The sequence below is a fragment of the Tachysurus vachellii genome, chromosome 4, assembly GCF_030014155.1.
Source record: "Tachysurus vachellii isolate PV-2020 chromosome 4, HZAU_Pvac_v1, whole genome shotgun sequence".
NCBI lineage: Eukaryota > Metazoa > Chordata > Actinopteri > Siluriformes > Bagridae > Tachysurus > Tachysurus vachellii.
The window spans coordinates 15,724,679-15,741,459 of NC_083463.1; the positions used below are offsets into that span (position 1 = coordinate 15,724,679).

Sequence of the window (16,781 nt, forward strand, 5' to 3'; positions counted from 1 at the left end):
CTCCCTGTCTGTCAGTCTCTCCCCCTCCTGTCCATCCTTATAGGTTCAAAGCGCCTCCAGCACCACCCTGGCCGCCAACTCTGCTCTGGTCGCTGGCTCTGCCTGCGGCGCCACCCTGGTCTCCAGTCCTGCTCTGGTCGCTGGCTCTGCCTGCAGCGCCACCCTGGTCTCCAGTCCTGCTCTGGTCGCTGGCTCTGCCTGCAGCACCACCCTGCTCTGCCGGCTCCGCCCTGGCCTCCTGCTCTGCCGGCTCCGCCCTGGCCTCCAGCTCTGCCGGCTCTGCCCTGCCCTCTGCCGCCACATGGACCTGGCCCGCCTTCCCGCCCCCTGTTCCGCCTCTGCTCCACTACCCTCCGGTTCTGCGTTGGAGTGTCTGGAATCCACTCCTGGGGGGGGGCTCTGTAATGAGTCTGTCTGTGTTTCTGTCTGCTGTCTTTCCCGGTTGTTAATTGTTTGCTCCGCCCACTCTTTGGTTTCCATGGACATTAATTGTACTCCTTCTCTCCTTCAGGTGTGTTGTCTTTGTCTCTAATTAGTTCTGCTCTGTGATTGGTTCTTGTCTGTTATTTATACCCTGTTTGTTCACCTCCCTGTTGTTGGTCGTTATTGCATTGTGCTTGTATGTATGTTGTGGATGCTCCGGTCTCCTGTCTGCTCTGTATTCTGCTCTGGTTTGCCTGTTTCTTGTCTTGGTTTAGTAAAAGTCTAAAACTGCACTTGGATCCTCACTCGCCTTTTGTCCAACATCACGACAGTCAGTATTGTCACCTCCAAATTAAATTAAAATTTACAATGCACCTACAATCTTTGTCAATACCCAAAAGGTGAAGATCTAAATGTTGGTCCATCCTAATTAAAAAAATGTAAATAATAAAAAAATAATATAAAATTATAAAAAATAAATTGGAAAAAAGCCAAATGAAGGTTGAAATGAAATCCCTTTCAGTTCAATTGTAAAACTAATCTCTCTTGCTCTGTTGTCTGTTTTCTTGGACACACAGTCTACAATGAGACAAACGTTGTATAGAATTTCTTCACAAAATGTCAGTTTTAAGACATTTGGTATGGTATTAGGTTTTAGGGACAACAAAAATGTTCAAGAGATAATGTTTTATTTTTGAATTGCATCATTACATTTACAATCATTTGAAAATAAGTAGATAATAATTACACCATATGATGTGTAGATAATTACAGTACACCAAGTGACTACATTGAGAAAGTATACTTAAACTAAAGTATAGATAATATTTGACAATCTTAATTGATTATAAGTGATAGTATGCAGCCAAAAAAATGCATTAAATTGAAATTAAACAACGTTAAAACAACAACTAGTGTTTAGCTGATGACTCTAAAACAACTAAACCATCAGTGAATCTCTGCAAGTTTGCAATATTTACCATTAGCAAGAATTTGACTTTCAGCTTTTCAATTACATTGGAATTAATGCTAGTCAAACCTCACATTAGCTAAGAAAACAGATTAACTTAGATAATATGGTCAGTTAATTTGCAAAACTCTTTTTAATTAAATAGAATTCTGTGAGGCAAAGGAGATTTCACATTGTATACAAGTTTTTCGTTACTGCAGAGTGCTGACACATTTGACTGTGGTAGGGACAGGAACACTCATCAAAGTTCTACACTACAGTCCAGTGGCTTATCCACCTCTAAATACGCATTGATAGTTAAAGCACTAACTATACTGTGAAGCATAAAAAGGTCATGGACATCGACAACTGACATTGTTCTTGAGGTACGTTTTATACTGATGAACTGGAATTGGATGCTTGCTGACAGTAAGAAACCTTTCAAAAGAGTTTCATAAATTCATTAAGCATACGTTAAAGGTCTACATAAAAACGTATGGAGTAAAAAGTATGGTTTTTTTCCTCTTGGTAATGTAATTAGATAAGAGTAGAGAAGTAACATTTGAATAATACTTGAATTAATGAAGAACATTTCATCCCTGTTGGCAAGTATTTACTTTTGACACAATCAGTTTTAGTTTTGTCTGAAAAACAGCTGATGAATGATAAATAGGGGAGGTATGCTGGTGTCTTAATGGTGGAATGTTTGAAAAATAAATTTTAAAACAAGTTTTGTGTTCGTGTTTAAGATGTAATTTAATAAACTGTGATTAAAAGCACATTTCTCATTGATTTAAGTCTTTAATGGAGAAAAATACAAGCATTAAACTATACTATATAAGCTGCAGTTTAACTGAGATTAAAGCATCTTTATTGAAAAATATAGAATATTATCTTTTGTATAAACTGTCTGACTGTCACATTTTAGCACTTGGCCTCGTTATATAAACCTGCCCATTTTCACAGTCAGGAACAAAAAGAGAGCTTCAAAAGCAAAATGCTAGATTTAAAGCTGTAGACTAAGGCACTCAGTTATATGATAGCAACATGTTTATAGAATCATTGCAGAGCAGACATATAAAAATCTCCTATAAAAGATATATAGGCCATATAGTTACACTGACATCACAATGAGACAGTGACTGAAAAAGAGAATTAGCTTTCAGTGTTCAACTGGCTTTATACTGCAAACTATTTAGATTGTCCACTTGTTTAAGAACATAAGCAACTAAAAGCTTTGGTTACATATTAACTATCTGTAGCAGTGATTTGCATATGGAAAAATCATATAACAATTTAAAAGACTGTCTCATTTAATTCAATACAAAGCTAGTTTGAGATTTAAATGCTGGTTAAAATGAAAATCTTTCTTGGCTAGATACAGCTAACTATAATGTTCTATAAAGCCCAGAAATGACACATTAGGATTGTAACCTTCTCAATCTTCAATATGTGTCATTTTCATTTGGCTTTCACTGAAGCAAGCATTGGAGTGATCGAGAGCCTTTATTTGCCGATAATAACATTCCTGAACCCTTTTACAGGACCAAGTTTGTCGCTGTTAAAATCCACCAGCAGTTTGCGCAAGCCATAATGGTTTGGAGTGAAGTAGATTTTGACTTTTGCTTCTTGTCCAGGTTCAATATTGGTTGAAAGACTGAAAAATATATATAAAAAATGAGTTAGTTATCATGGTCATACCTGCAAAATAATATCCTGTTTAGCTTTAGGAAAGGAAAAGGGTAAAAATGAAAATATATATGTGTGTATGTATATATATATATATATATATATACAGAAATTGATAGATATTAGTCATGGATTTTAGTATGTGAGCAGTATGGAACTGTTTACAAAACAGAAACAATAGTCTAGTGTTAATTTCCTTACATTATTTTTACATTGTATAATCAAAATTTTCATTCTTTGTACTGCAGCAGTTTCTTGATCCAGTCAGTATATGTTTATATTTCTGAACCTTGCAGTATTTAGCTATTTTGTTTGAAATGTATTATGCACATCATTTTTCTTATCACATTTCAGCTGCACTGTGTTTCAGTGCAAAGATTTGTCTTGTCTCTTTTTATTATCTGACGTTATCCATCTCCGAACAAGATTAGTAGATCAGCTGTAAATCAAACATTTAAGCGATTACAGAATGCATTTTTCTAGGCCAGAGTTTTGTATTGGCAAACAAACCTCACATGAGTATGGTCTAAGAGATAAATCTGTAATGTTGGCTGTTTGGATCAGCAGCCAGCCGTGATTTATTAAAACCAAGTGTGGTAACACTGTGGCCAATTATTATAGTTTTATATGCAGGTTTATACTGTATTTAAAGTGTTTTAAGTAAATTTGCATGTTTTTATATGCAGTGTAGTCTGAGTAATTATTTCTAGTCTGTTTATGGAAAAAATGCCAAGGTTAATAAACCATTGGATTATTGTGTTGCTTGTTTTAATACTTCAGACTGCAGCTTGTGTGAAATGATCCATGCACATACACAAAGTCATTAACATAGACAATGTCTGTTTAATGTAACACACCTCTCAGTGATAGTCTTGCCTCCAGTTAGGTTGGCTCCCTCAATACTGAAGCAGCATGCATTTAAAGGCTCTGGCAGTGTGTTCTGTACTGTGAGCTCTGCAGCCAGCTGACGATTCTCTTTGGGTTCTCCCAGGATCTAAGGCACAATGTCATACACATAATAAATAATAAATAGGGTGCCACTGAGTCATTATACTCTACTATGGTGAATTCCTAAAGCTTATTATTGCCATATAACCACAAGTTTAAAATAATAATGTGCTCTTTCTAATACATTTATATTGCTACATTAAGAGCTCATTTACATGGACATGGACCACTCAACATAATCCAACTCCAATAACAAACATTAAATCTTGTGTTGTTGTTCAATGAAGGCAAACTTTGTTGAGGTTTTTTGGAGAGGTTTATGAAACATTTATGGGAACGAATCTCTGGCATCAACTTTTTTTTTTTACCAGAGGCAAGTCTTCAGGACAACATACTTTTTTTTCTCTTTTTGCAAACAAAAAAATTGTTTAAAATACTTTAAGATAAAGGAAAAGACAGAGAACTTGGTTATGGAACAACTGTTTACACCCCTATAACATAAGTGCTTACTGAAAATACATTGTGTCAAAAATGTTCCACAACATTAAATGTAACTATACATGGTTATATCATAAAAATCCTGTGGTGTTGTAATGAAAATAATAAAGCAAAACCTCACCACTTCACATGGTGTCAAGAAACATTGTCATTGATCATTTTTGTAACAGCACACCAAGTGTTGTTTTAGTCCTATTTTGTCGCTTGTTAGATTTATTTTTTCTATTTGTGTATGTTACATACTGTATAATCTTGCACTTCCTGAGGAGGTTTGTATTCTGATTTTTGCATTTTGGCAAGTTTTAAGTAGTGTTTTATTTCTCTTATACCAAAGCGTTTTGTCAACAAATGCAATTTAATACTGCATGACAAACATTGTATTTTATATTTAGATTTAATGTGGTAATATCATGTGTGTTACAGCAGCTGTAACCAGCCTCTTGTTTTTCTTTCGTGAGAAGTAGTCATGGCAGCATGCCTGTACCTTTATCTTGACCTCTGGGTTATCAAGGACAATAGTGCGCATAGCCAGAATGCCTTCTTTGGTGCTGTAGTCAATCAGTAGAGCACCCAGGCGGATCAGGTTGTCCTGGGTAATGGCATTGCAGTATTTGTTGTAGTTCAGCCTCATTGGGACCTTACGCTCTAGGAAACACACAAACATGTACACACATATCAATTACATACAGTGCCAAACCACTACCACACCACACACATGTATCATCTATCCACACAGACACACACCTCCTCCGGGTTGTAACTCAACATTGAGCAGATCTTTAAAGCCACATTCCTCTCCTATAGCTCCATCATAAGACATGGCACGGGAAGCAAACACCAGACGACACTTCTTTAATGCAGATGTATGGTTGGAAACTAAGGCATAGACATCAAAGTCACAGCCCTTCCTCATCTCTGTGCTGACCTTGATGGTGACATGTAGGCCAGAGTTGTCTGTCTGTTTCAGGAGTTTGTTTTGATGGTTGGCTTTTTTAAATGCCTCTCGTTCTTCAGCTGTGCCTGTGTCAGGAGAATATTAAAGCAGGTCAAATTACAGTAAAAATAACTCTAGAACCCTAAGGTTCCCTTGGTTTGGTGTGTTTCTCTGTCAGAAAGTAACAGCTCAGGAAAGCATTATCTATTCAAAAACCCCTTGACGTATGTTTTCTTCTAACAGTTTTGGAAATGTAATATTCTGCACTTTGTATCTTTCACACCCTAATAATACAAAGTTAAAACAATCAGAGAAACTTCATTAATTTAAGTTTTTTTTTTTTTTTTGGCTAACTGATTGCACATTGATCGATAAAGGTGAATATACATTACCTTCTGGGTACTTGTAAAGGTGTGTAATGTCCTCTCGTTTGTCACTTCCAACACTCTTAGTGCTGATTTTCTGGCCAACCTCAGTAGAACTGATGATCTTTCTTGTGCTGCCGTCTTGGTATTTCAGGAAGGTCTCCACATCTGCATTTACCTCCGAGAACACAAACAGAGCATCATACTTGCACAGGATTTCTCCCTCCTTTATGGCTTTCAGTGGGACTGGCCCACAGCAGAATACCCCTAAAAGAGAAAGAAAGAAAGAAAGAAAGAAAGAAAGGGATTTTACTCAATTTTAACAACGGAATACAATGTATTGTATCTTGTATTGATGGTGGGATGGCTTTGTAAAGTCTTCTCCAGCACATGCCAAAGATTTTCATTTGGATTAAGGTTTGGATGGCCTCTGTGGTCGAAAAAAATCAATTAAAAAGAACATCATTCAGTATAATGTAAACTGACCTACTTGAGCATATAACGGTGAACCTAACCAAAGCAACCCCAGATCATATCACTGCCCCTACAGGCTTGTACAGTGGACACTAGACATGTTGGTGTGTGTGTGTGTGTGCGTGTGTGTGTGTGTGTGTGTGTGTGTGTGTGTGTCCGTGTGTGCGTGTGTGAACTGGAAATAGCGTCCATACCCTCGCTCTTCTCCTGGGGCGTGGGGTCACTAGCCTGCCAGCCATCAAAGCCTGCTTTCAGATCTGGACGAGCCATCCAGCTTTCCACCCAGCAGTGGTAATTCCTGCAAGAAAAAACTCGGTTGTAGTCATTTAACAGAGACAATTTTCCAGACCAACTTATAATCCCAAAAAAATTACCTAATGTATGAAAACATATTATTATTGAGTGTAACTGAGTTTTACAGTTACACTTTATTTACAGATTTACAGCTGAATGTTTTTCAAAAACATTTAAAATCCAGCACAAATAGGAGAATCTCTTCATTAAATATACCTCCCTTTTCTGAAAATAGCTGCCTAAACACAGCTGCCCAAAAGTCAAGGCTTTCTCAATAGGTAGGCTTGTGCCTAAATATCATGTGGGTGAGTAATTCAAAGGAAGAAGTTTATTCATATAAACAGGCTTAGTCATATAAAAAGAACTATTCACAAGCATACACATTTGCATTTATTTGGCCTGTAAATAGTCCTAAAGCCCACACAAATAATTAATCTTTGGCAATATGAATTAAAATTGAGAAAACTTTACTTCTACTGAGCACATGTTACACCCATACTCCAACAGTTACACTGGCTCCAGTTTCAATGTAAATTAAGTGTAAACTTCAAGCTATTATGTGGCTATAGGGACACCAGCACTGTTAAGAACAAAATCAGCAACAATAATACAGTAAAAGAAAACCTCAAAAACATCAGGTTAACACTGCATGTACAGTATGTAATCATTGCGATGCTGACATAAATTCTGTGGGGTTAAATATTAAAGAAGCAGAAATTATTATTACCAGATCATGTCTCTGGTGGTGTTCAGCAGCTTGCCTTTTTCATCCACATAGCGTTCAATCACCAGGTTGCTGTTGGTGTCATGAGCTGAGAGGTAGTTAGTCACCACTCTGCAGGGGATACCCAATGCTCGAGACACTGAGGACAAATGGCCAAGACACTTGGCTTATTTATTCACGCGGAGAGTGAAATCCAATACGACTGCAATTATTATACTATTATTGACACCTTTTTCATTATTTTCCCATAAAGCTATGCTGTAATGCACATTCCATTCTCAGGCTTGTCTAACTGCGAAAAATGTGGGGGCAACAGTCATTTTCTTACCAGTGCATGCAACAGCAGCAAACACCCAGCACTGGCCATAGCGAACAGGCAAGCAAGAAGTGGAATTCCAAGTCTTAAGAATCTCCACGCTTCCTCTCCATGACATGGGACTGATTCCACCTTCAAATGTTTGTTTCCAGCAGCCTTCCAGGACCCCATTATCTCTGTCATTACTGTTCACCTGCAAGTGTTTATTCATGTGTGTGGCATATTGGCATTGTATAATGACATCAAAGGTTATTCAAATGAGTACAGAACATAATGAGCAAAGTTTGTAGAAATGTAATTCTCACCATAGCACTAAGCACTCGAGTGACATAAATAGGGTTTCTGCGGCCAGAACAATCTTTCCCAGGGTTTCTCTGGCATTTAGGGTTCACATCCAGAATTCTTAGACATGCATCCAGAATGCCTTCTTCAAACTAAGAGTCAAAGCATAAACAATGCAATATTATTACCCTACTTAGTAAGGTTTGTTACAGCAATAGCAATGTAAAAACAGTGCCAACATCTATCTGATCTGTTTGTGTAATTTTAGAAATCCCATGGGGTTTTAATCAAGCAGAGCAGAGATTAATCAATTTGCATAGAGCTGGTGGCATATGGTAGCCAATACCATCCTAACACATCAGTGGTAGCCAACACAATCTAAAATAAAAAAAATTATACATGTGTGTGCTTTTGTAATACACTGGCCATACATTCTAACCTAAATTTTATCTACTGTGCCTTTTCAGCAATTCATTCTGGTCAAGGTCTCATACACACACACACACAAACACACACACACACACACACACACACACACACACACTTCCAAACTAATTATTACTAATTATTTCTCTTATCAATGTTGGCTTCCCTAAAACATTCCTGTACCAACATGTGCTTTATCTGCATTTTTTCAGCCTCTACATCATCTCACTTTTTAGGGTGTATGCCATCTACTTCAAAGAATAATTAAGAAGAGTTATGTTTGGCTTACATCCAACAGAAGGAGGAGATAGATAACTTGCTTGCTGTTTGTGTCTGTGTTTGTGTGTGTGCGTGCATGAGAGAGCGAGAGAGAGAGAGAGAGAGAGAGAGAGAGAGAGAGAGAGAGAGAGATTTCAGCACCTGGCCAAAGTACCAAGGTGAAGGGATAGGATATTTGGCATCACCCCTGTAGATGATCCCATCCTGAGCCAAAACATATTCTTCCAGATTCTCCTCACTTTCCATGTACACCATATCACCTGTTCAGTAAATAACCCAAACAAACCAACCATCAAAAGCCTGGTGGGAGCATCAGCTAGTGTTAATAGACTCTGAACATCAATGTTAATATGTTATTATGTGTGCTTAAGGGTTTGTATGTGGTGTGCGTTTGGAGGATAAAAATAAATTGATGCAGCTATTGCTTGATGTTTATACAGAAGGCTAACAAATATGGCTTATGTTGCGCTAAATTTTCACTCACGTGAGCACCAGGGGTTGAATAGTAGTATCAGTTCAAACTGAATCCTGCCATCCAGAGTCACAGAGTAGGGGCCAATTGGTGCATCGGGGGCGGAACAGATTGACAAGGAGACAATCTCCCCAGGGGGACTGGTTACTGCAGCACTCCATTTTGCATCATCAATATTATCACTCAGACCAAAAACAGCCTTGGTACCATACTGCTCCACAGGATCAGGTCCTTTAGACATTTATATAAGGAAATGTATAAACATTGACATGAAGATCAACATTATCATGAACTCACAAAACTAACAAAAAAATAAAACAGCATATTTTGTAGCCATCAGAAGCATTTATAATCAGTAATGGTCACAGAACAGTTCTCATTTTTAAAGAATCTTTCACTAAAATAAGGATAGATTTGAAAAAATCCCCATAATTCCAATAACATATGCCATAAGCAGGAAATGTGTAACTGTTAAAATAAATGCATACAGTAGGAACAAGAGCCAGGGACTCTTTGGGAACTCAGGATGTGTGACCTTAGAAGAAGTCTAATCAACACACAGACCGGAAAAGTGGGAAACGTTCCAGGAAATTGTTCCTTTTAACTGTTCAAGCAGAAGCGCATTTCTTCTTCTTTTGTATATGCACATGGGGCATTTATTTCATGTAATGTTATGAGGCTGTTATAACTTGTGAGGAATGAAGTCTATATAGTTAAACATAAATTAGTGAAATACAAAATTTCAGGATAAGGAAAAAAGTTAAAGACCTAGTAATTAATTCTTTGTGGTTACTCATTACACAAAACACATAAGAAATCAAACATCCAATCAGGTGTAACAAAGCTAGACTTAGGCATAATAGTCAGTTCCAGTGAATACATCCAAACTAACTGGTGGAAAAAGAGAACCATATTTTTGCATGGATCTAAACATGTCTTAACTGTACACATGGCTCTTTTTTGATAATGTGGTAATCACTGAGCATTTGCTTTCCATTTGCTTCCTGTGCTTCAACTGTTAAGTGTTTCCATGGCTTAACAGAGTTCACTGGAGGTTTCAGTCTGATTGTTATAAAGTTCAGGCTATATATATTATAATAAATTTATAACAAGCACTCTTGGTCATTCGACTTTACAGAAACCAGGATTTACATGTATGAATTTTTGTTTTTTCTTTACACTAGTAAAATGAAGGTATCTTTATTATCTTAGAGCACAGCTCTTGGAAAGCTGAAAGGGTGGAATTCAGCATAGTTCGAGTTTACTGGAGATGCTAATTCATTGTGTAGTTGAACACACTATTTTTTAAAGCAAAGAACACAGAGCTGGATTTGGTAAACTCTGGTTACTATATTCGACACAAAGTAAAATGCTGTAAAATAGGTTACATCAGGGCTATCATATCCACAAAGAGCCAAAGTTGCAGCAGGTTTTCATTCCATCCCTGCAGGAGGCAAACCTAATTTCACTTTTGAAGTTGTTTGAAGACTGAGACCAAATGAGTAAAGTTGGATCAAAGTGGGGTTCTGCTTGATTAGAATTAAACTTTGTAAGCCCACTACAGGGGTAAAATGTCTTTATAATTTAGTCTTCATAAAAATCTCTTTGTAAATGAATTAATGCATTATATATTATAGTTAATATCAGACTTTGGTAGTAATTAAAAAGTTGCATATAGATACAAAACTTTCTATCGCCTGAACAACATTCAACTTGCAGTATTTATCTGAAGTGGAGCTTGGGCCAAAGGTAATGTTTGAACATTAGTTTTACACGCTGGCCTTATTTGGTCTCTGTTTTGTATTTGATTTAAACAAGGTAACATGTCATAACTGTGCTTGGAGCAAACATTACATCTCCTTGCAGTAGTGTTAACAAACCACCCACATGATAAAATCCCACTCACTGGTCTAGCAGCATTTAGATAATATTACCTGTCTCTGCTATGATGTGGAGCTGATGGACTCCAGGCTCGTAGGAGCCGGAACGAAGGTTGAGGTTGATGGTGAATGGCTGTCCTCTCCTCACTATCAGTCGATCTGTGCCATTCAGTTCTGTGCGATGACTTGTGTTATTGAAGTCACATGCAAGATCCCAAGTGCCAATATCAAGAGCTGAGGAGTTGGAGATGAACAAGGAAAAATTTATGACAAGTGAGGTGAAAAATACAAGTCTGGGGCCAGGAATGTGAACTTAGTAAACCACTGCAATATATCAAAAAATCATTGAGAATGTGTGCTGAAGCCACAGTATATGCAGAACACACATTATGCTCAACAAATACAAACAGGAGATTGTCAGACTGTTGTTCTGATAGTGTGCAGGTCATTTGTAACACTTCAGTTTCTTCACCTGTGGTTTACATTTACCACATTTAGCAGACGCCCTTATCCAGAGCGACTTACATTTTATCTCTTTTTTTATACAACTGAGCAATTGAGGGTTAAGGGCCTTGCTCAGGGCCCCAGCAGTGGCAGCTTGGTGGACATAGGAATCGAACTCACAACCTTCTGATTGGTAGCCCAACACCTTAACCACTAGGCTACCACATCCCAATCCTATCTCACATAGTGCACAGAGAAATGATAGAAAGAGTACTGGGTGGTTTACTGTATTATTCATTTATTTCCCTCTCTCGAGGGAATAGAGAAGTGAAAAGACAATTGAGTCACATGAGACTTTCCTTTTCCTGTTTCCTGATTTCCATTTTTTGTTCCAATGACTCTAGTGAAAATATATTCACATAAATTCAGACAAAAAAAAAGTATGTCTGCAGTTGTTCTTTAAATTAATATATTTGCTATTTATTTGAAAAAAAAAATCAAACAAAAAAATACAAAATATTTGTCTAAAGATTCATCAAATAATAGAAAACATTTGCTCCAGCCTTTCAAGCTCATTATGGGTGTTCTAAAGGAAGCAGTATGCACATAGACATTCCAAGAATAGTTAAGCTCATTAATGTCTTGTGTACACATTGTCTTCCATCTTTAGGCTATGAAGTAGTAAAATTGCCTTACTAGAATTCACATCTGGATGTCTTTAAGCCAATCAAGCATGAACGTAGGAAGACATAGTGTTGTTTGATGCTGTATACATATGAAAAGTTATATTCTTTCAATATTGTTAAACGTTGTTAAATTGGTTGTAATAGAGATTTGTGTTTGTGTGTATGTGTGTGTGTGTGCACGCGCGTGTGTGTGTGTGTGTGTGTGTGTGTGTGTGTGTGTGTGTGTGTGTGTGTGTGAATATCAGCAGCAGTCACTCATTATCTTGGTTTACATCAATAGATAGAGTCCAAACAGTAAGTCAATGTAAACAAACGTGAGGTGAAGAAGGTGTATTATTGTCACCTAGCCAAAGGCAACACTTTCCTTTGTGCAGGCATTCATGCACACACACATACACACACACACATACACACATACACACACACACACACACACACACACACACACAAACACACACAAACACATCACTTAAGTGTTTCAGTGATGATTGTGATACTTAATGGGATATTTGGATAATGATTTGTTTAATTCCTAGGAAATAAGCATAAGTCCTAGAAAAAGAACATCACATTTAACAGCCATGCTTTTCTGTTTTTGAAAAAGTTCTTAAAAACAGCACTGTCGTTTTCCATTTGGGTTTAGCTTGGTGCTAATTGCCGAGTATCAATACAAAAAGGGTCTCTGAATGGCCATACAATTTACTCCCACTGCCCACGTCATAAATATGTCAAGCTTTTTTTAGCGTTGGCAACAACATAATCTCTAATTATGACACATTACAAAAGCAGTCAGCTGCAGAGCTTAATTTAGTCATGTGGTGGATAAGATTTAATATTAATTATCATACTGAAGCACTTTGCTGTGCGTTTTTTTTTTTGTTTGTTTTTTTTTTTTGCACTGTAGCAGCACATCACTGAAAAAAATCCTCTCAACTTTTATTATCTGTTGTTTAACATGCCGTGTTTAATTTAGGGTGAAATTAATGCTTTTCATTCGTCTTTTATATGGAAAAAAAAACACATGAAGCCAGTTATGTGTAATAGTGGTACATATTTTACATTTAAACCATGTAACATCTATAATATCCAGCACTGGTGCTTTCATTAGACTCCTATTAATGGTCACTCAATGAACAATATTGTTCAATCACCCCCTCACTTCACTTCACAAACATCACTTGAAAGCACTTTCTCCTACCAAGGTTACATGAATCTACACTAGAGATGAGGTTTATTATTTAGATTATCATATGTTTATTGCCAGAATGCAAGTCACAAATTTATTTCTGGTGTCAGCTTTTGGAAACTATTTTATATTTGGATAATTTTTAACAGCTTAATTTTGACAGACATCAAACTGTTCGGATTAGGCATGGTGTGCTCTACTCAGAGCATTATTTGCATTGTTTCTATTAAAAGCATCATGCTCTCTGGGGAACTATCCGAAATGCCTTTGTATCACAAAGACTTGGGAGCCCAAATGTAGTTGTGCAGGACCTGGATATGAATCTCCCCAATACGCCCGACAGATAATTACTTGGTTAATTTGTGTCTTTAAGCAGGAAAAGCAGCACTTTAGCGACTTGGAGCATTTTTGCTTTAAAAATAAAGCTCATGAAATATTTTTTATTTTAAGAAATGACTAATAAAATGGATTTAAACGTTCACTGATTGAGAACAAGCAGAGTCTAATTAGTTGCATGGTGCGGTATAGTCTGTAAAAATTCTTTTAAATCTTACTTTGGAAAAGTTTGTAAACTCACCCATGTTTGCGTGTCTCCGGTGTGAATGTGCGGCTGGACGCTGCGGTTCTCTGTCAGTGCTGCAATGTGCGCTGCTTTATGCGCGATTTACTGGGCGGCACCTTAATCCCTGCGTGACCCCACCCCCCACCCCAACACACACACACACAATTCTTGGGAAATTCTTGGCTGCCAGCTATATATTTAAGACAATGCATCCCATAATAAATAAATCTGTTATGTTCTTTTCCATTAAAACAAGGTGAAAAACAAAAGTATTCTCTGTATAGTTAAGGGTTCTTTTGGGAACTTTTACTGATAGTGAATCAGTCAATCTTCTGGGGAGAACTGTGATGGCTATCACCACTCAGAGGATTGGGAACATTTAGAACCCCATTTGGGTTTCCCAGTGGAACCCATTTAGGTACCATAGAACCCTAAACTTTTAAGGGTTCTATGGTACCCAGTTTGGTTCTACTGGAAATTAAAATACTTAATAAATAGTTATGCCATTGATTAGAACCTTGTAATACTCATTTAATTTTGTAATATTATATTATATTATATTATATTATATTATATTATATTATATTATATTATATTATATTATATGTACTACATACATTCAAAGAGTAGAACCTTCATTACCTTCACAGCTTTAGTCCCCACAACATTCTCATTCAAGCCATAACTTATGTGTGAAGTAATACTGGGCCATTTGTCTGATGAAAATCCTTCCAGGAAATTGATGTTTAGTTGTTATGTGTTTGTGTTATTTGGTCCAGTTATTACAGATAAGTTTCTGTGTTCCACAGAACTCCTGAATGCCACATTAAAATAAATTGAAGCAATTAAATAAATTGCAACATGGTGTTCTATAAACCACTCACTCACAGATTTGTTTAGCAGTGTGTGCATAGTTTTTAACAAGGGCCATCCTGATGGAACCGTGTTTGAATTATCATGAGTAGATAAAACCTTGTTCTCTGATGGCACACTTTGTCTTTCTACAACTGAAACAGCAGAAAATGTGGCTTTTTGGATAAGTGATTAGTATGTTTACCTTGTGCCTCCATTGGGTTCTTATATCTTATGTAATATAATATAATATAATATAATATAATATAATATAATATAATATAATATAATATAATATAATATAATATAATATGGGGGGCACGGTGGCTTAGTGGTTAGCACGTTCGCCTCACACCGTCGGGGTTCGAGTCCCACCTCCACCTTGTGTGTGTGGAGTTTGCATGTTCTCCGAGTGCCTCGAGGGTTTCCTCCGGGTACTCCGGTTTCCTCGCCCGGTCCAAAGACATGCATGGTAGGTTGATTGGCATCTCTGGAAAATTGTCCGTAGTGTGTGAGTGCGTGAGTGAATGAGTGTGTGTGAGTGTGCCCTGCGATGGGTTGGCACTCCGTCCAGGGTGTATCCTGCCTTGATGCCCGATGACACCTGAGATAGGCACAGGCTCCCCGTGACCCGAGGTAGTTCGGATAAGCGGTAGAAGATGAATGAGAATGAATAATATAATATAATATAATATAATATAATATAATATAATATAATATAATATAATATAATATAATATAATATAATAGCTTTGACTTCTTTGACTTGTTACTGTAGTTCATTATTACTGATTGTATAATATTTATAGTATATTTATATTTGAAACTCCATTAGTTAGAGTTAGAAAGATCCATTAGTTACCCATAACCCCACAACCATCCCCCCACTCCAAGTCCTGGCCCTTTCATCTGCCCCACCCTCTCTAGCATTGCTCAATGTCTGCCATGTCAGGCATGTTAGTTCTGGCTTGGTTTTCTAGCTCATTGACATTTAACCTCCTCTCCCTTGGAAGACAAATAGTTGTATGGTGTGCATCACCAATTTGTTGGATTCCAAGGTATTTATTGTGCTTCATTTCCTTCAAGTCCTAAGTTTAACCCTAAGTTATACTTCTGAGAATAAAACCTGATGAAACAACAGAGCAGTATGTATATATATATATATATATATATATATATATATATATATATATATATATATATATATATATATATATATATATATATACATACAGTTAAATAGCCCCTTTAATCACACATTCAACTTATTTTGCATTTCAATAAACCTGTACTTTACTCTACCTCTGCTGATCTTTGGTGTGTTTCTGTTCATCCTCACACATTTAAGTGTGACAACTGGTGGAAAATGAGGGCATAAACCAAGCACCAGGCACAATGCTCACCTCAACCACAACGAAGCAGATTATTAAGCAACTAATGGAAACCAGCCTCCAGCAGCAGGCAGGCCCAAAGCCGAGCTAGTGGCCATGAGGAAGCGAGCCTGAGCAACCGTGCCCCCCTCACCCCGATCCCTGCCACAACACAGAGAGGGCAATCACCAAGATGAGCAGTGAGGATGATATACTGTAGAGGCATATCTACAAACCCTCTAAAGGGTTACCAGCAAAGAGGAACGGCCCAAGGAGGACTGGGTCCATGTCCTTGCCCCCTACATTTCAAGAGAAGCCCAGTTGGCCTCCCATTCCTTGAGGCCAATGACTACAAGGTCCTAAAACAGCCCAGGTGGTTTGGACATGTGCAGAGGAGACTGAGTGGTTATATTGGTAGAAGGGTGGAGCTGCCAGGTAAGAGGTCAAGAGGAAGGCCAACGAGGAGATATGTGGATGTTTTAAATGAGAATATGAAGGTAATTTGTGTGAGAGTAGAGGATGCAAAGGATAGAGAGTAGAGGATGCAAAACAGATTATTCACTGTGGAGACCAATAACGGGAAAAGCCGAAAGTAGTAGAAGAAGAAGAATTAGTTTTTCACTGTTTCACTTAAAGGCACACTGCGAAATCTGAAATCGAAGGCAGTGCTATATGAATTGCCAAATCAAATTTCTCCCTTACACACTGAGTAATCAGTAACAGAACCC

At 37.4% G+C, this 16,781-nt stretch overlaps 1 protein-coding gene across 1 annotated transcript; it reads right to left on the minus strand.

Annotated features, from left to right (window-relative positions):
- Window positions 1-1,095: 1,095 nt before the first annotated feature.
- tgm2b (transglutaminase 2b) lies at window positions 1,096-13,965 on the minus strand. The gene is made up of 13 exons (XM_060868003.1): window positions 13,847-13,965; window positions 11,008-11,187; window positions 9,086-9,304; window positions 8,743-8,861; window positions 7,920-8,048; window positions 7,627-7,807; window positions 7,302-7,437; window positions 6,475-6,578; window positions 5,834-6,073; window positions 5,252-5,527; window positions 4,992-5,152; window positions 3,919-4,055; window positions 1,096-3,029 (listed from the first exon to the last, which is right to left on the minus strand). The coding sequence occupies exons 1-13, from the start codon at window positions 13,848-13,850 to the stop codon at window positions 2,879-2,881; spliced, it is 2,037 nt and encodes a 678-aa protein (XP_060723986.1). The 5' UTR covers window positions 13,851-13,965; the 3' UTR covers window positions 1,096-2,878.
- Between the last annotated feature and the right edge of the window lie 2,816 nt (window positions 13,966-16,781).